Source organism: Colletotrichum truncatum, assembly GCF_014235925.2.
Source record: "Colletotrichum truncatum strain CMES1059 chromosome Unknown Contig_0002, whole genome shotgun sequence".
NCBI classification, from domain to species: domain Eukaryota; kingdom Fungi; phylum Ascomycota; class Sordariomycetes; order Glomerellales; family Glomerellaceae; genus Colletotrichum; species Colletotrichum truncatum.
This window is the reverse complement of record NW_027222399.1, coordinates 3,588,890-3,607,373: the sequence shown is the minus strand read 5'-3', so window position 1 is coordinate 3,607,373 and position 18,484 is coordinate 3,588,890. Positions and strand designations below refer to the sequence as shown.

At 51.6% G+C, this 18,484-nt stretch overlaps 5 protein-coding genes across 5 annotated transcripts; 2 read left to right on the top strand and 3 right to left on the bottom strand.

Annotated features, from left to right (window-relative positions):
* Window positions 1-119: 119 nt before the first annotated feature.
* On the bottom strand, window positions 120-2,153 carry CTRU02_203924 (threonine synthase; the record flags this gene model as incomplete). The annotated part of the gene is made up of 1 exon (XM_036722501.1): window positions 120-2,153. One exon carries the CDS (start codon window positions 2,151-2,153, stop codon window positions 120-122), a length of 2,034 nt encoding a protein of 677 aa, XP_036586107.1.
* A 332-nt stretch (window positions 2,154-2,485) lies between these two features.
* On the bottom strand, window positions 2,486-5,328 carry CTRU02_203923 (protein required for cell; the record flags this gene model as incomplete). Its single annotated transcript, XM_036722500.1, has 3 exons — window positions 2,486-4,629; window positions 4,678-5,090; window positions 5,147-5,328. The coding sequence occupies 3 exons, from the start codon at window positions 5,326-5,328 to the stop codon at window positions 2,486-2,488; spliced, it is 2,739 nt and encodes a 912-aa protein (XP_036586106.1).
* A 2,557-nt stretch (window positions 5,329-7,885) lies between these two features.
* On the top strand, window positions 7,886-9,476 carry CTRU02_203922 (uncharacterized protein; the record flags this gene model as incomplete). The annotated part of the gene is made up of 2 exons (XM_036722499.1): window positions 7,886-8,214; window positions 8,279-9,476. The coding sequence occupies 2 exons, from the start codon at window positions 7,886-7,888 to the stop codon at window positions 9,474-9,476; spliced, it is 1,527 nt and encodes a 508-aa protein (XP_036586105.1).
* A 4,445-nt stretch (window positions 9,477-13,921) lies between these two features.
* On the bottom strand, window positions 13,922-14,059 carry CTRU02_203921 (uncharacterized protein; the record flags this gene model as incomplete). The annotated part of the gene is made up of 1 exon (XM_036722498.2): window positions 13,922-14,059. The coding sequence occupies one exon, from the start codon at window positions 14,057-14,059 to the stop codon at window positions 13,922-13,924; it is 138 nt and encodes a 45-aa protein (XP_036586104.2).
* Window positions 14,060-16,749: 2,690 nt separating this feature from the next.
* On the top strand, window positions 16,750-17,438 carry CTRU02_203920 (uncharacterized protein; the record flags this gene model as incomplete). The annotated part of the gene is made up of 2 exons (XM_036722497.1): window positions 16,750-16,847; window positions 16,901-17,438. The coding sequence occupies 2 exons, from the start codon at window positions 16,750-16,752 to the stop codon at window positions 17,436-17,438; spliced, it is 636 nt and encodes a 211-aa protein (XP_036586103.1).
* Between the last annotated feature and the right edge of the window lie 1,046 nt (window positions 17,439-18,484).

Sequence of the window (18,484 nt, the reverse complement as noted above, 5' to 3'; positions counted from 1 at the left end):
GGAAAAAAAAAAAATAGAAAAGAAAAAAAAGAAATGCAACCACTGCCGCCGCCGCCGCCGTCAGCCATCCGTCCACTCCCTTAAAGCAACCCCCCTGTCGCATCTTGCATCAAAATGTGTCACTTTCGCACAATTTTGAGCAGTGGCGCGATCTTCGACTTCTTGCTGAGCCCCACCCGATAAAGAGGTTTTACCACTTGACACGATGCACCTATCCGTCCTCCCTGCTTCCCATCAGCTTTACCTTTGCCGACCAACTCCTTTTCCTCTTCGTCCTTCTTGCCTGTCGTGATACTTGCTGCTGTCGCCGCCACATTCCCTTCCGTCGCTGTCTTTTGCGGATCCGGCCCGTCGGATCCGGCCCTCACAACCCCGTTGTCATGCGTCGTTGCCTGCAAAGCCCTTGCTTCATCCATCTCATCTGTGCATCTCGACTTTTTCTCTCTGTCTCTATTTTTGGCCTTGGTGGCATGTTCAGCCTGCTCCGGCGGTCGTTCATCACATGCATGTTCTGAATCCATCGATGCGAGATTTTCCTTGGCCTGGTCGGCGGGTTCTGTGACTGCATGTTGCTCCTCGGATGCCTGCTGCACGCTATCCGTCAACATCTTGTCAGTTTTTCTTGGCCGCCCTCTCTTCTTCTTGGTTTGCTGTGTAACCGCTGTACTGGAGTCCGCTGCAGCCGGATTTTCGGCAAATTTATCCCCAACGTCGTCCCGTGGCCATGCCAAGCTGCTGTCAGTGGGCCCAGCAGTTACCGCAGCATCTGATTTCCTAGGACGTCCTCTTTTCTTCGCCTGTGTAGGATTAATTGGCGCAACTTCCTCCACGGTCCCTTGCGTAAATGGTCTCATATCAGCCACAGGTGCCTCGGTGCATGTTGCATTCTGAGCATCACTTTGCCGACTCGTATCGCTACCTCGACGTCGGCTAGAGCGGGGCTTGTACAATTCTTCGCCGTGAAATCCATCACTGTCCGATGGCCACTTCTCTGTGGTCTGTGATTCTGATACCCGAGGACATGAGTTTTGAGCCTTGCTCTTCTGCCTGCGCACCGGAGCTGCAGATATAATGTCTGGCGATGATTGCAGCTCAGCTGTTACCTTGAATGGCACGACCTCTTCAGGTATTTCTTGGTCTTGCTGGGAGTTACGTTCCGAATCAATGCTGTTAGAGAACGAATCCTGAAGCCCACCCCGCACTCGTGTCTGGCTTGGCGTAGAGTAGGCTATCGTCGTAGCGCCGCTAGAACGGGTTGTCATCTGTTGGGTCGTGAAATGACGAGAAGGTTCTGGCCTCAGATCGTCTGGAGACGGATTGACCGAATAATATTCATACTGCCGCTGCTGGCTAGCACTTAAACTTCGAGGCTCAATGTACAAAGACACTGGCTTTTGTCCCGAGACCGGTGCGTCCATTATTACCGAACTATTTTCCCGAGGAATGATCATATCGACATCGTCCTCCGCCGGTGCAGATGATACTAGTATATCAAGTTTCTGTTTTTTGGCCATTTCCATCAAGGCAAAGTTCCCTCTACCCGCCGGCGTAGTGTCGAAAGGCTGCGTCGAACCCTGTGACGGCATCGCAGTCGCCAACGGTGACGTGAACTCAACATTGTTTCCTCGCTTTCTCTTGCTGCTGCTGGGTGTTTTGTTTTTTGCCATAATCCCAACAGCCGCAGCCTCCTGCTCTATGGGGCTGCTGGGAACCTCCCACATATCCTTCGGCGTGTTGTTGGTACTCCTTCCCGGCGTTGTGACCTGCGTCAAGTCTACGGTCTCCAGCTTTCTGGGCTTCTTCGCAAGATTCGGTCCCATAGTAGGATCGGTGACGGATGTCAGCGATGAAATATTAACGATGTCTTGCTTGGTCTGAGTTAACACGCCTAGAGACCCAGAGTTAGGACCTGAATTATTCGGTTCTAAAGAGGAATCGGGGTGTGGCAAGCCTTCACTTGTGGCCACACGTCGTTGCTCGTTGTAAATCTCTTGGAAGACTTGGAGGTCCGTAGAGCTTGTTGCGGCACTCGCTGGATCAAATGACCGGCTTTCGGTGGGCAACTTGGATGTTGGATGTTTTGGGGGACTGTCCCCTAGGTCAAAGTCATCGTCGGAATCATCCGAATCTGCGATGATTCGGGTAGAAGCCATCATGGAGGAGTGGTGGTGGCAACCTGAAATCGCGAGGTGGGGAGTTTAAGGCGCGTGTTTAGCTTAGCGCAAGGCGAATTGAATACATCACTATCTAGGTATTCTGGGTTGCACAACAAGGTACCGTCCAAAGCGCGAGCCGCGAGTGGCGCGCTATCACGTGATCACAGATATGCATCTATCCGATGTTCATCCAATCTTTCTCTTAGACGACCTCGGTCCGGGCCGTAAATCATCTAAACTCAATGGGTATCGTAGCACTAGTCAACTGCTCTCAGTCCCAGATAGTATTACAATAAACCTAGGGCTTTTATTTTGGATAGTTGTCTGCTTCATTCGATTTCTTCTATTCTGGGCCGCTTGGTATTGACGAAAGGCAAAGATCGATCCTGGTCAATCGCTAAGCCCGCTAATCGGCCAATACTGGCTTCTGTGGCAGAGCTCTCCGAAGACGGTAACATGGTAGCAAGCTGCCAGTTCTCCAGGCTTTCTATCACATCTCGGGCATGCTGCTGGACCAGACCATCGTTATCCGTAACTGCGACATACCTCAGCGTTCTCATAATGTCTTCCCGGCTTTGATCAGTCAAACCAAACCCGAGTCGTCTTCCTGACTGCTTCGCGGCATCAAGGGCTCTGACAAACTCTAGAACTAGCAAGATGGCTGCTCGTCGTAAAATACCCTTCTCAGGTTCCCTTTCGAGGGCGAGAACGTTAATGCAGAGGTCAACTGCAATGGAAACCAGGTCGGGGCCAACTCCGGTGATGTTTGTCTCTATTCCGGAGGCGAAGATGGACAACGCAGATGTGCGCATACGAACGTCTTCACTGCCTCTTTTGCTTTCCCATCCTTCAACAATCTGCGTCAAAATCTCGTTCTTGGCTTGCTCTTCCTCAGTCACGTCGTCGCCGAGGTCAGGTACATCGCCTCCCCAGGCGTCTTCGGCCTGCTTCTTCTTTACATCTTGTAGACGTTTCTCCCGGGCCTGTTTAGCTTCAGTCTTTGGACGATACCCTCTTCTCCCAGCAATCGATAAAAGCGTCTCGGACACCCTTTTTGCAGCATCACCAGTAAACGTCTCGCCGAGGCGCTGAATAACTTGAAGCAAGGCCTCTCCAAAACGTAAACGGACATCATTCGTGGACGTTTCTTTTGCATCCAAGTAGTGCTCGAGAATCTCCTGTGTGGCTGCCTTGGGGTGTTTGTTTGCGAGTTGTGCAAAAAGCTTCATAACCCGCAGATTAATGAAATCTTCGCTGTCTTGTAGTAACGACGACAGGAGTACAAGTGTTGATTGAATATCCAATATCGAACTGTTCGAAGCCACCAATCTAGATATGAGATTAAGGCCCTCGGAACGGACCGGTGGAGGATTGTCAGCCTGAGTGATGTACTCCAAGGCAAGTTTGTATGTTTTTCTGTCTTCAACTTGCCTATCGGTGGGCACAAATGCATCTTCCTCCTCTGGGTCGATGGCATCGCGATACTGAAGTAGAAGGGCAAGGTTCTTCGCAGTCGGTGACACATCAGGACGTCCGGATTTACCGAGTTTGTCCAGAGATGACTCCAGTATCTGAGAGACTTCGGGCTTGAGATTTGACTTTTTAAAGCTTGATGCGGTAATTACCAGATTCAACAAGCTCAAAGCCACAGAGACAATCTCGTCCGGCTGGTCTTCGAGGCTTTCAGGGTCCAATATCTGGCACGCCAGTTCTAGAACCTGCGTCACGCGACTTATAAGTTTTTCCGGTATTTGCTCTAACATCCTCTGGAGAACAGTAATCTCCAGGAGCTTGGTAATCTCGTTTCGAGGCTCCTTTTCCTCTGAACGAAACAAGATGTTTGGCTTCTTGGCAATATTCGTTGACTGAAACCAGCCACCCAGTAGCTCCAAGAAAAACGAAGATATCTCTTCTGAGGTGCAGCTTGCAGTCATGAGACGAATGAGGGCTTCGGATCGCTTTTGGATTTCACTCCAATTCAGCTGGGGGATCTCCGAGGCCTGGCCTAGCGGGATCGCGCCTATTTGTAGGTCCCCGTCAGGTGTGGCCTGGTATTGCCATTGGACCTTATCTTTCGCTGATTCTCCATTGTAGACAAGGTTTTCAATGATTAGATGCAACTTGGTGATGGGAGCGCTCAGCTTCAGAAATGTGTGGAGCAGTGAACGGGCCGGTTTTGAGTATCGCTCCTCTGTTCTCGCACTTATATCCCCCCAGCAGGAAATGGACCATAGCTGAGGTAGCACAGGGTCAAGCATTCTCCTGGTTTGTGCTGGGTAAGGTGTCGAGTTGATTAGAGACGACAAACGTTTAAAGGTCACAAACAGATGTTCGGCAGTGACAAGAACACTTTTCCCACTCAGATCAACAACATCGACAGCTTCTTGTTTGATCACTGGTGTGGAAATACCCTTTCGGGATGGGTTCAAGTTACACAATAACGGCTCAACAAATACGTTCCAGCCAGGAGATCCTACATCGCGGTTAGCGAATGTCTCACTAGCTTATCAACGAAACTTACCGGGTGCGCCAAATTGCTTCCTTCCCAAGACGCCAAACATAATGATCTGAGCCGCGGCGGTAATAAGTTCTTGGCCCTCCTTTCCGTCTAATAGCACAGTGAGCTGGGGCTCAATTATCGAGAACCATTCTTCCGGCGGCACAGTGGTGGGAGGCGAAGTCAAAATTCGAGTAACAACAGCCATAGCTTCCTGCGTAATATTCGCGCCCCTTTTTTGAGGAGCTGCGGCCTCAGAGGCCTTGAGAGTGCTGCTAGGATGTACGGAAAAAATGAACTCCATCGTTCCTCGAACACCGTCAGGTCGTAAAGGAATCAGGGTCAAAATCTTCATCAGTTCGGGACGGAGCCATTGTGGCACAACGTTGGGCTTAATCAAGGCGTTCAAGACGAGCAGCAAATTCCAAGATCCATTCCTAGACCTTTTGTTAGAATTCTTTGCCTGTAATGGTAACAAGCCGCCTTCACCTACCCATCGATAAGTTGCTGGAACTCTCTTTGGGCGGCTTCCTTCGAAGCGGGGTCAGCAGAGGGGTCAAATGCCCGCTTCCCAGCGTCAAGAATACTGTCGGCGAGCTTTGAGCGGGGATCTTTTCCGGGGGTGTCCGTTTCCATGGCGGTTCGTTCGTGATGTTCAGGCAGGATATATTTCATCTTAGTAATTGAGCTTGACGTAACAGTGCTGGTGGTATGTGAAGGCCAGTGTGAAGTTATATACACTGTGTGGGGCTCATCACGTGGGTGCGCGCGTCTCAACGCGAAATCCGGAAGGCGTGCCTACAGCAGAATGATACTCTTTCCGTGTTATTCGGTCTTTGCAAACTCAATCTTACCTTCATCATATTACGCATCCACACTTTCCACAGTTCTCAATTGCAAGAGTCATTACTTGATACTCGGTCTTCGCCGGTACCCAAGTTTGTGATACGATGTTGAAGACCAGTTGGAAACGTTCAACGCGATCGAACTATAGGCTCTCTCTCATTCGCGTCCCCTTCGGGCGCGGCTATATTTTACACGACGCCTCCCCTTCAGTTCTCCGACTCTCATTTTCCTCACGGAATGTCTATCGAAGACCTCTCATCACAAGCTGGATGGCCACGATACGTCGCATCCGAGCCTGTATCAGGACCTCGAGCTTGCCGCGCTTGGATCTATCGTGGTCTATGGGCGTTCCTGCCCGACAATACAGTTTGGCTGAGAGAATGAGTTTCGGAACTTAACCCTAAGTTGCCCTTTGGTTCAAGTCTTGCGCCTGCAGTCGTCGACTCTGCCTTTTAAGTACGCGTGGCCTGCCCGCGATGCTGCGCCGCTGAAAAGCAAAGCAGACCGAGGCCTCTGTGGACGGACTGGCAGGGAACACAGTCCAGTCATCATCTGATGCGCGAAAGGGAGGTTACTATGAGTCGTTTAGGTAAGAGCCTCTGGTCTGAGGCCGCTCGTCAGGACCAACCCGCTGGAACCAGTACTCTGGCCGCGAATAGATCGCTTGGGTGCGATGGCAGACATGACTCGTGGGCTCGTGCAGGGAGCAACTTGTTTTCCCAACTAGTTGATATGCCCAAGCGGCGGCTATCTCCACGTACAAAGAGGGATGGAAAGAGCACAGCATTGGCCACAAGCAGTCAGAATCAGAGTTTCTTCACACCGTTGTGGTCTCACCTTGCCAGTCGCACTTTGGTGTTGCAAGTAGGCCATAGCTACCAACAGAAACTCTGGATCTGACATTCGAACTGCCGTGATGACAGCTTTCGGCACCCAAACCTCCCAGGTACGGCTTGGACTTACTCAGCAGACAAGCTCCCTGCATCAGATCTCATAGCCAGTCAGCGTCTCCCCGAGCCACACCACGGCAAATGCCATGGGTGTGACATGCCCGCATGTGATCTGGTCAGGCGCATTAGCCTTCAATCGTGGGTGTTGTCCCACGATATCGGAGGACGCCAAACCCTCGTTGCTCTCACTTGAGTGCAGCACATCCCTGTTGTCCCAGACATGGTTGACCAACAGATGAGAGCGCGGTTTTTTATGGATGTTTTTTGTCCGCGCGGAACGCCCTCATTTCTCGAGCTTTCCAGATTCGATTGAGAGGAAACAAAAACTTGTCCCAGGAGTCCGTGCAATACACACCGAGAGAGTCTTTCGATCGTCGAGGACGGCCCAATCTGCGATACAACTCGCACAACCCTGCTGGATTGAGTAAATGATGGTGGAGGCTCGTGAGCAGAGAGCAAAGCAAGCGACCCTTGCTGAGGTAGGTAGGAAGCCACTAGCTGGACAAATCCAGACAATTCTAGGACCCATCTCGTGTTGGAGTCAAAGCTTTGTGCTTGTCTAGGATCGTTGGGGAAATGAACTGGCGGGTGCTCCGAGCCACTCGGAGTGTGCGATTTTTTATTTTTTGAGCAAAAGGGCAGGCCATCGGGAGGTAGCCCTGGTTGCTATCCCTCCAGCAATGGCGGGATGGCAACCCCCTGCTGCTGGGGATAAGTCACACCGGTTCTGGAAACTCATATTTGTACAGGTGCTAACTCGTCGGGCAGGGCCGAGAACTGAGATTCGCGGACAGGGGGTTTCGGTACAGCTGGGGCTGAGAACAGGGAACTATTGGGTGTACTTGGACATGGTACGGCTGGGTTGTATGATCAGAAACAAAAGCATAGGGTTGCTTATTTTGAATTTGCCCAGTTGTTCACGGGCGACCCTTGAAACTCGCATTGGCATCGAAAACACTTTTCCATCATAGCTCCAGGAACATCCCATCAATCAACATTTGAAGTTGCCGCATGTCCGTAGTAATCAATTCAACCCTCAAAAGCCATTCGCTAGAGTGACAGCTGCCCCACAATGAAAGCTTGATTTGCTTCCCCAACATACATCTGAAACCCACTAAATGCTCAATCCCGGCCCAAAACCCCCCCCCCCCCCCCCAGCCTTTGACGTCACAACTGCAACCATTCCAGGAAAGGCTTGGCTGGACCACGGGCCCTGTCTGCATTACAACCAACAAACAACATTAACTGCATGCTTCTCTCTTCCTCATCCGTCGCGCAGTACCTTTTCTTCCTTTGAGGTCCTTCCGAGTCTTCTAATTTGGTTGGGGTTAGTGCCGTCTTGGATCATTGCGTACATTACCTTCATCCGTCGCGTCTATTGTTCTCGTTTGAAGTTGACGTGGGCTGTCATCGTCGTCAAGCTCTTAATACGCATCATGGCTTTTCTTCGCGCGTCTCTGTTGCCTTTGGCGCTTCTTCCTGCAGTCCTTGCGGCCCCCGCCGACAAACCTCACCCGGTTGACGCGCGACACCCCATGATCACCCCTCCACCCACACGCGTCCGACGAAGCCCTGACCTCAGCGACGACATTGGCAACTACGTTCACAGTGTCTTGGGTGGCTTGGGAAGCGACATATCTTCATTTGTCGCGTCCGGTGTTCCGAACTTCTTTCAGGGCTTTCCTACCGGCACCCAGGTTCTCAGCTCCCTTGGAATCAACGATGGTGATCTTGCAGCCCAACCCACCCAAGTTTTGAACGTACCGTAAGTAGCCACAGCGTTTAATGATGACGCTTATGCAATTGGCTGATGACTAACATCCCTACAGGGCCTATGGCAATTGGACCGACGAAGGATGGAATGTCCGTGTTCACGGCAACGTCTTCAAGCAGCCTAACATCAGCCAATCCAAAGTTGACGACCTCGCCAATATCTTCCTCATTGACGTAGATGTTGATCAGCTGCCCCCGGACCAGCAAGCCCAAGCTCGCAATGTGACGAAGTCCATTTTTGTCGTCCAGCAAGATGACCAGAATGTCACCATAAACTTTGTCAACAACGTGGCTGTAAGGCCAGGTGCAAGCGGAGGAGCTGTCAATGCCCGTGGTGGTGCTCAAAGCATCAACATGCCGTATTTGACCACCGCTGAGGGTGATTTCGATGCCTTTGTGAAGCTGCGTAACACCACGGGAAGCAACGGCGGGCACATGATTCCAGGAAACGAAACAAACTCGATCCAAACACTCAACATGTATGCCAACGGCACGTTGACAGGTAATGCCACGGCGTACCTTGTCCCCCCACAGGGCACTACCATCATATCTGATATTGACGACATCCTGCGTGTTACCAAGATTTACCAGCCCAAGGAGGGCCTCCTCAACTCTTTCGCTCGTCCCTTCACACCTTGGGAAAACATGCCGGAAATTTATGCCAATTGGTCCGCGTCAATTCCGGACTTTCACTTTCATTACCTGACCACTACGCCAGAGCAGGTTACCCGGAATTACATGGAGTTCATCTACAAAACCTATCCTCTTGGCAGCTTTGACACGCGGCCTCTTAATTTCTCGGACGTGCAGGCCACGCTCTCTATTCGCCGGTTCCTTTTGGACAAGATCTTTCAGACCTTCCCCCAACGCAAGTTCATCTTGGTCGGAGACACGACGAACTCGGATGTAATGAAGGCGTATCCCGCCATGTTCAAGGACTACCCGAACCAGGTACTGTGTATTCTGCTACGGAACACCAGCGCCACCGACTCTGGTGACAAGTTCCCCTACAACACGGAGGGTTTCAAGGACATCCCGCAAAACAACTACATGTTCTTCAAGGTACCCGACGATCTCAGGAATCTGGATGTTGCAAGCGGGCAGTGCTGGAACCAGACAATTCCCCAGAACGTAACTTTTAAGACGCAAGGATTACCGTTTGGATTGGGAAATACGGCCGGCTCCAAGGCGCCGCCGACCACGTGGGCGTTGGCCGTTGGCCTGTTGTTGATGAGCATTGCGGTCTTGATGTGATAGCGGGCTGTAGTTGGCTTAGTGGAATGACTTAATGAGACTTTAATGGCGGCAAACCTGATTATATGATATCGACCGAGCTCCGCATGCATTGTGTTTCAGCGGGGTTCTGGTGAGCGACTAATCTGCGTTCTTCGGAGCAGGCTCCGTTAGTCGCAGCCGGGCGGAGATACGCTGTGGGATTAACCGAAACGGAGTAAAATTTCGTGTACAGCATCAAAGAAGCAGGTGGCCGATAGGCATGGCTTGGCGGAAACACGGAATCTTGCCCTCACCAAGCCGGTCATGGCATGACAGCCTGCAGCAGAGCGCTGCAGGCTGTCCTAGTATAACCACGAACATGTCCCATGTGCCAGTTGCTTCTTTCTCTTTCGCTTCGCGGCCCTCCTCTGGGGGTTCTTCTCCCTTGTTCCCTGCACAACAACTGTGGCGATGCTGCCAAAAGCTGCATGCGACTCTTTTCGATCTCCAATCTCGAAAGGGCTACCACTATTTACTTGAGGACTCAGCTGCAGGTGGAGGTAGGTGGGTAGGTACCGAAAATAGCGATACAATGGGACAAAGTCTTGGTCCTTGTGTCCTCTCCCTCTCTCTCCCCCGCATGTGAAGTAAGGCCGCCCATTGACGCGAGACATCTGACAGGGACATATCGACTTGTAGTAACAGGATAGAACTCCTCGGAGCTACAGGGGCTCTTTAGGGGTTGTTGCTTGCCCCGGGCCGGTCACAACCAATCGAGAACGTCGGATCGGGTAAGGAGGAAGGAGGCGCGCAGTTCCGAGCAGGGTGCCTCGCACGCACACAAACGGCAGGCGCGCACCTCACACGCTCGCTTCACCCGCCCCGACGGCAAGGAACCTTAGCTGGTAAAGGGGTGAGTGGCACCTTTACTGGACTAGTAGTCGAATGGTGGGGTTGACCAAGAGGCTCTGTTATTCAGACTAGTCTGATAGGGTTTGTGACTATTACGAGGTATTTACTGGTTACAGTCCACAGATGCGGAGGCAGGTCGAGCAAGTTCAGGTGGGTTGGGACGGGATAGGATGTCATAGGCCACAACGTGGTAGACATGGGCGAGATGCACAAAGGGATTGGCATTGGCTGAGTGGTGTGACCCTACTCGGTATGCGGTTATTCAGGTCAGGTGCCTTTTCCCAGGCGGACGGCTCAGTGGGTGATTGCATCGCGATCCAGAGTTCGCCTTCAGTGGGGGATTGGCAGAGCTGGCGCAAGTGATGGCGCAAAGAGTAGCCCATTGCTCCTGCTGCCGGTATTGTCAACCTTGTCAGCAATGTCGAGTCGTGTCGAGTCGTCACCCGCCTCGGATCACGCTCTATTGCGTCGCATCGCTTGTCGTCTCATCTACATCGCCTCCTTGCGCAACCGCATCACCACCTATCATGTCTGATGGCTCACCGTAAATCACCAAGTTGCCGTTGAAACACATTGACTTATCGTGGGCGATTTCCCGTGGGATCAATGAGGTACATGCGTGTGCCGTGTGCCATATGTGGCGCGCAGAGTGGGCGTGTATGCGGCCCCTATGTAGGGTCTTGGAGTTGTAGGGAGGGGGAGAATTCCATCACCCGTCTGGGTCGTTGCCTTGAAAGTCGTTTATGCGGGAAGAGGGGGACCCTGCTCCCCGCTGATCTGCCTTGGAACTTGCAGACTTATCATTGAACCCAGAATCGATATCGACTGTCCATGGTGTCTTCCACCATGTGGCCTCTAGCTAACCGAGGAGCGAAGGACAAGGGAAGGACATAATAATATCGAAAGAAAAAGCGAACGTGTGAGCCCGACCCCACTCAGCCGCATGAGGTTTCTGTCACCGCGACGTTCTCGTTGGCCATCATTCCGATGAGGGTTTCTTTTCCTACTCTTCTTCATGTTTTCTTCCCACACCCCCCAAAGCCATTTAAATGCCGATGTTGATGCTGGCGCGGCGATACCTGCAAAAGATGGCGGTGGCTATAGGACTCGTCATGCAGTGAGTAGTACTCACGCTTCTGCCTGGCGGGTAACGTACCGAATATGCTAGCTTTTGTGTCTCATTGCTTGGATCTGATGTCTCTTTCCTGTTTCCCATTTGCTTACCATCCAAACCCCATACTCATCCGACCACCTCGGTCGGATGCGTTGTTTGACGGGTCGTGGTGGCATGATTGTTGTCTTTGATTGGTGGGCTGGCGCTACTGTGGCGCTAAGGTTGGCGGCAACAGTCCCAGGCAGGTGCTACTCTTTCATGTCATTGCTTCATCTGGTCTTTCAACTTAATAACGTTGTATATGATTTGTCTTCTGTGTCTTACCTAATTCAACTTTACCTACTTCTCTCCTTAAACTGACATCATCGCCGCTCTGAGGAAGGTATCACGCGTCACTTGCCTCTAATGTCGCTTTCCTGCCTTCTTAGAAAAGGATCCAACTCCACTTTTCTTAATCATTGGAGAGCAGGCAATGTACGGTACCAGAGGTCGGTTAAGGCAAGCACGTGGATTGAAAGAGCCAACGCAGCAGGCAAGTGTACCTGCCTTGACGAAAAGTACAAGACACACATCTGGGAAAGAGCGTACTAGAATAGAAGTCCAAAACAAGTCCCACCCCGCCCAGGTATCCACCCTGGCTCACGATGCTGTACCTTCATTCCTCACTTCCTCATGACATGGCATTTTAGTAGTATACGTAGTATACGCGTGCAATGTATCATCTACAGGGATTGTTTACTGAGGTCAGGACTGGTCTATGCCAACATGGTCTGAGGTCGCAACGGCAGTAGTGAGCCAAGTATTTTCCATTCTAGGACATCCTTGTTGTCTTATTGCATCTCGGCAATTTGCCCTTCGGCTCCAGAACACCACCAATCACCAATATCGATGGCATGATCTCGGACGCCAGGCAAGGCCGTGTTGTTCTTTCTTCCCCATGGTCCAATTGCCGTTGCAATAGGCTCGTACCAGAGGAGGTTTTTTTTCTTTGACGTTATTTCTTATTTCTGCGTCTACCCTGACCTTGCTCCTGCTGCTGCTAAGCAGTCTTACCTGCTGGGCCCCCAAACAACAAGGCAGGCGACTTGTCACAAATAATGAGTTGTTCCGCCACCCAACATCCGCAACTTGGAGGCATCCTCGCATTTGCAGCGACTTGTGGCCATGGCCTCGCCAGCGCCAGCAAACCCGTCAGCACCAACAGGGAGAAGAAACAGAAACGGCCGCTAGGGGCGACAGCCGCATCATCACTGACCGCCTTCGTATGCAAAACGATGCAACGGCAGTCGCTCTAGGGGTTGGAGTTCTCCAATCACAAGTTGGCGATTGGGGTCATTCTACACCTGGTTACCACAAAGTACGATCCCCTCTTACTGCACAGTCTTTTCTCGTCCGTCTCTTCAGACCGCTGATGAGATGATCCAACCCAGCCAGGGTCATGTAGTACAAACTGGTCGAATTAGTCACCGCCGCCACCTCCATCTGCCTGCATGGAAGACGTCGTTTCTTGGCATCCCTTGATACAAATGCGAGGACCCCAGTCTACCGGCTTGCTGGCATGAGTCTCGAATCAGAATCGTCGTTTAGTGTTCGCGCCCTTTCTTCTCGACGAGTTGAATACCACATTGCTACCGTCCAGTTCGGTTCAATGCACTCGCTTTGATTGTGGCCGTCCTCATGACTTGACCAGCCGTCTTTTGTCTTCTACCGATACCGACTGATGGTTATCGCCGATCTAGATGACTCCTAACCCTGGAAATTCTCCGCTGACCGCCTCACGTGTACCTCTCTGCTCTGTCAAGGCCATTGTCACTTTCCATTCGGCCCAATCAGGCCATTGTCGATTACGATCTTAGTGCAGGGTCACATTTACAAATGATGTTCCACGACGCAAGATTAGGTCTCCTCATTGCACGCACTACCCCTGGGCTGGTAGCTTCTCGGTGGCGAGCCCGCGCTTGGGTCCGTCATGGGACGTGATCAGCCTCGTCGAACTTCTAGGGGAAGGCGCCGTAGTGTCGTTTGCGCCTGTTACGTCCTCTAGAGCAATTATCCGCACATCGAAGCAGTCATATCTGTCTACACTGGTAATTCTGATGTCAAAAATGCCGAATTAGAAGGGTGGGTCTATTCTGGTTTATGATTAACACCTCGCACCGCATGTGTAAGGCCTGTCGCCTCCGCCAGATTCTCAAACGATTCATAGATTCCGATGTCGATGGAGGGCCCGGTCCCAGTTGTATCGTTTTGCTCTTTTCTTGCGCAGCTTTTTCTGTCCACAATTCAACCATAGGGCGACGGGGCCCACAGAGTGTGACCACTTGCTTCGCTTTTTACCCTCGCAGGCTTATGGGTCTCTCGTAGCCTCGTCTCGGTTCGCTCTGATTTTGCCATGGCAGACAAGGCATTGGATTATTTCACCTCGAATCTCGCCACTTATCGGTTATACTGGGCTGCGTTAGCTTGGAAACGCCATGTCCATCCTCGCACTTTTACTCACAACCACACAGTCTTCGCAACGAGCACCATGGACATTGACCCAGCCCGGGCAATCAACGCCGTGCTTGTATCTGTTGATGCAGGGGTACCGGTCCATATTGTATGGTAGTTGATAATAATGATTACCAAAAAGTTCCAAGAATCGATGTTGGGCGATTGAACAGTTTACAGCGTAAAAGGCTGAAGACGTCCAGAGTCTTGTTTGGTTGCAAGAAGGCCAGGAGACGATTCATCAACAAAGTTGCAAGACGCCCGCTTTATACTCGAAGGTTCGGACTTCGGCTTCTGGCAACAAGCTGAGGTGAGAAATGTGCATCTGCTCATGCTTGACACGCCTGCAGCGCTATCTTCGCAAAGGAAAATGATGAAGTGGTTGCAGAAATGCATGCTGACTGCTAGCAGGCTGCTAATTGCGGCAAAATCTTAAGAAGGCAGCCAAAGATTTGTTAAATTTCCGCAGTTAAACCAACTTTACCCACATTGATACCATATGTCTCTTTGCATATCTGCACGATATGTGACATTGCTCAGGGCCCATCAATGACAGATAGACCCTTGGGATTGGCTTCCGCACTCAAACGTGGCTTGCACACATCAGCTGCAGTCCACAATATGAAAACTGATATATTAGTTACCATGTCAGTGAAACCACCCTTCTTACCCGGGTTTCCCGACAATCGGTGGTTGCGGCCCTCCTCGGCGCTCTACTAGCCCCTCAGCCCGTTCGAATGGATACGCCAAGTATCATTCTAAGGCGGCGAGTCGAGGAATGCCATAATACGCTACTTCGAGACGGTCCGGCGTTTATGGATCTCAGTTTTTGGCTTGCTGCAGGGCGCCGTCCCAGGCGGGCACCAGAAGGTTGTGCGACGCGAGGCACAGCTGGACGCCCATGAGGCTCAAGGGAGTGCAGTGATGGACATCACGATCTGCAGGAGCCCGCGACCTGGCAGGCGGGGAAGGACGGATGAGAATCCGCTGATGCCATCGAATTCTCTGATCTTATCAAACAGTGCTTTTTTGCCACCTATTAACGTCCCACAATGTCCAAAAACCTAAATTCCGGGCCTCACTGGGAACTGTACTGGGCAAGATCGAAGCATTTGGTTCCAACGCTCTTCAAGACTCGCTTGCGAGAGTGCCTTCTGCGGTACATTGCACAGACAAAACGACATGATGGGCGGAGGGGTACAGGTGCTGTACGTAGCGCTTGAAGTACATTAAAGTACCGTCGCCGTGGCACCACAACAGCTGCATGCCGGCCTTTTGAGTCTCGCTGACCTCCCACGTTTCCCAGCTAATGCAGCAGTATCCAGAAAGAGTTGAGGTCTCGAGGATCCTTCGCAATAGGAACCCGCACCATGCTGTACTATACTAGACGTCGTCGACATCTGCTCCCGCTCTACAACGTATCCAGTACATAAACGCATGAATTGTGACCTTGGAACTTGGAGCGGACTGAACCAAGCAATACGCGGTAGGATTATTTAGTTTTCAAGTTTTTTTTTTTTTTCTCTTTTCTTTTAATATGTTTTAATACACTTTTGAAGATATTCAGTATCTCAGCCACACGGGTTTTTCTACCAGACGCAACTTCGAGCTGTTGGCAGCCTTCATACTAGCACGGTACCCCCAGGATTTGCTATACAAGTAAGCAAGGCAGGAGATGCTCGGATACTTGGTCCAACAAGACCTGATGCGACATGCTGCTGCTTGAGCAGCAAAAGTCGCACTCTTTGGTATCTTTTCCAAGACCTCCACTTACGACTGCACTTGTCCGAACTTGGAAGTGCCCACGCATGGGCAGGCACCATGCAGCCGAAATCGAGGCACACGCTGACGAAGAGGACGGACGAGAAACTGTGGAACGTCCAGCCGCTGAGGCAGTATGTGTATAAACGCATTTGGCCACGACCTTTTGTATATCTCCGCATCACCCACATATCGGATAGGACGACTCAAGGGGCCTTTACAAAGGAGCAAGCTACCTAGGACTCTGCCTTGGTCACCCCTCTTCTTGGGGTACTCCCATGATGCGGTCCCTGCTCTACCCACAATGGAGACTCTCAGAGGAAGCTGGAAGCTAGCGGACCTCGCTTCAGATCTTTTTCTCTGGACCGACTACGTATTAACTACGACCGTTCGCGGGCAGCCTCCGAATTTCATAAGCTTTGTGCCGAGAGTGGCAAACCAACCTCGGCGAAAGGACATGGTGACTGTATGGGCATCGCTGGCCAGCTGGAGATAACATGATTTCAGTTTTTGGTTACCCGCATCATAAGGCAAGATGTGATGGCGTCCCTGTACTTTTGCTTGCAGATCGTCATTCAATGTCCATCCAGAAGCTTCCAGGGCATTGAACAGCTTGTTTCCACCGAAGAAGGACTGACTACTGCTCAGGACAAGGCTTTCAAGTGTTCTAGCCACTTGTTTGGCGCTGGCGGCATCGGAATGGATGCAGTCACCGGGCAGCAGAAACACTTCTATAATTAAAATTTTATCAGACCTTGTAGCTGGCTGTTATCATCAGAACCTTTTTCGTTTTCGGCCAGAGCGGATCATGGCCGCCCTTGGCCCTCAACGGCACGTTGGCGCATTGACGCAGTCCGGAACACGCCTAATGTGTGCGTCGCTCTAGGACGAAAGTTCTGGCATGTGTGGCGATGGAGGGGCAAGGCTGCATATGAGCAGGAAGAGCTCACTTTCAACAAGGTGAAATGCAATTTTTTCTCCGTTAGGAAAGAAACTGTGATCTACGACATTAACCAGCATGCAGAGCCAGTTTTAATGCCTTGGCTGACAGAAAGCCTGGCTGAGTTCTGCTCATGTTCTTGGGAACAGAAACGGCAGCATGCTAGCCGTTTGGCGAAGAGAAGGGCAGAAAGGTTCTCACTAGGTTCGATTTTATTTTTATCTCAAAGTTGATTCGTTATCACAGTTTCAACCCCTCTCAATTGCGATTGGCGCCTAATGGTTCCTGTACCTACCCAAGGTGCCATTTTGGCAAGGCCATATACTTTGGGAACGACTTGCAGAACCTCTCGCTGGCGCGTTGGATTCAAATCAACCTGCTGACACTGGTGGAAGTACTTCAGACCACTCTTTACTATGGACTGTGGAGGTCAAACAAAGCCAAACTGATAATATCTCCTTGGCAAGGTGACAAGCATGCATTGCAGACGGCCGTACCCGAGGCTGTGTTAGAGTACTTCTCTGGCGCTGACCAGGATATCGCAGAGGTAAGAATTGTTATGGGTCTAGGAATCACCAGCAGAGTCTCTCATCGTTTCGATAGAAGGCCGGTGGAGGACATTAGTCTTGCGGGTGAAAGCACGAGGGGATTCCACAGAACCTTTGGTGCAGTCGGACGGCGGAAGCGAGGCGCGGGGCATTGGGACTACATGCTGACTTGGCAGTTTCTGCTCTCGTTTCTAGAAAGCCTAGCTGACGTTACACATGCATTGGTGGTAACCTAGTCCGTACAGCCTGGCAAGTGGACGGTCAGGATGTCAGGATGGTGGCACTCTGTGCTTAGGACGAATATTGGAGCACAGGAGTATCATGTCGACAGTGTCCACAACCGGAATGATGTCCGTTGTCCGCCCTGAACTCACCTGCAAAAGGTTCCAATTCCCTCCTGGGTAAGCATTTTTCTCCTTGACAGCGGCATCCTGCATCAAGGGGCAAAAGCAGAGCAACACCAGAGTAAGAGTTTCTGTCCAATAGCGTATGCATACGCAAGAGAACTATTGGCATGGATATTAAGTACGGATCGAAAACATGAAGGGGGCGGGCAAAAGAGACTCTCACGCGCACTTTTCGATTCAATGGGGCATGCCTTTTGGGCAGCAGAAGGTACGCCTCAGGAAGAAGAGGGGCAGCCGGCGGTGCATGCTTTGTACTGCTTCGTGGGATTTTCTGGCGCAAAGACCCATGTATGGCAGAGAAGGCATGACTTTAGGTGTCCCATCGCCAGCCGAAAACCTCGCTGCAAGGGTGAGGCACTGCAGGCAATGGCGTTAAGAAAGGCGTACCCCCTCCCTCACCCCGCCAAGGAAGTGCCCGCTCATCCGACTTGACAGAGAGGCTCCCGGAGCTTCCCTTGGAGCCGGTATACATCAAGCAGAATACTCAGGTCACGAAGTGATGAGAGGCCAACAGGATACAAAAGACTAGTGTCTACTAGAGCGCGTCATCTTTGCAGGCCGCAGAGTATGTCAAGGTGCCGAAGTAACTTGGCCTGGCACGCCGACTTCTGCGAAAGGAGCCAGGATTGTTGGGCTGCTGCCCGCTTGTCTGACTTGCAGCCAAGGAGCAAAAGAAGCAGCAGAGGGGACCCATCGGTTGGACGACCCCGGGTCCCGGGGTTACGTGCCTTGTGGTGCGCTGTCATGTTGAATGGGACCAAAACTCCCCTCATACCTTAGCGGCCGCTGCAACTTGGCCAGGTTTTGGGTCAGCTAGGTATCATTACGGATCGGGGCGGACGACAGCAACGGACTCGAGGGGGGGAAGGGCCGCC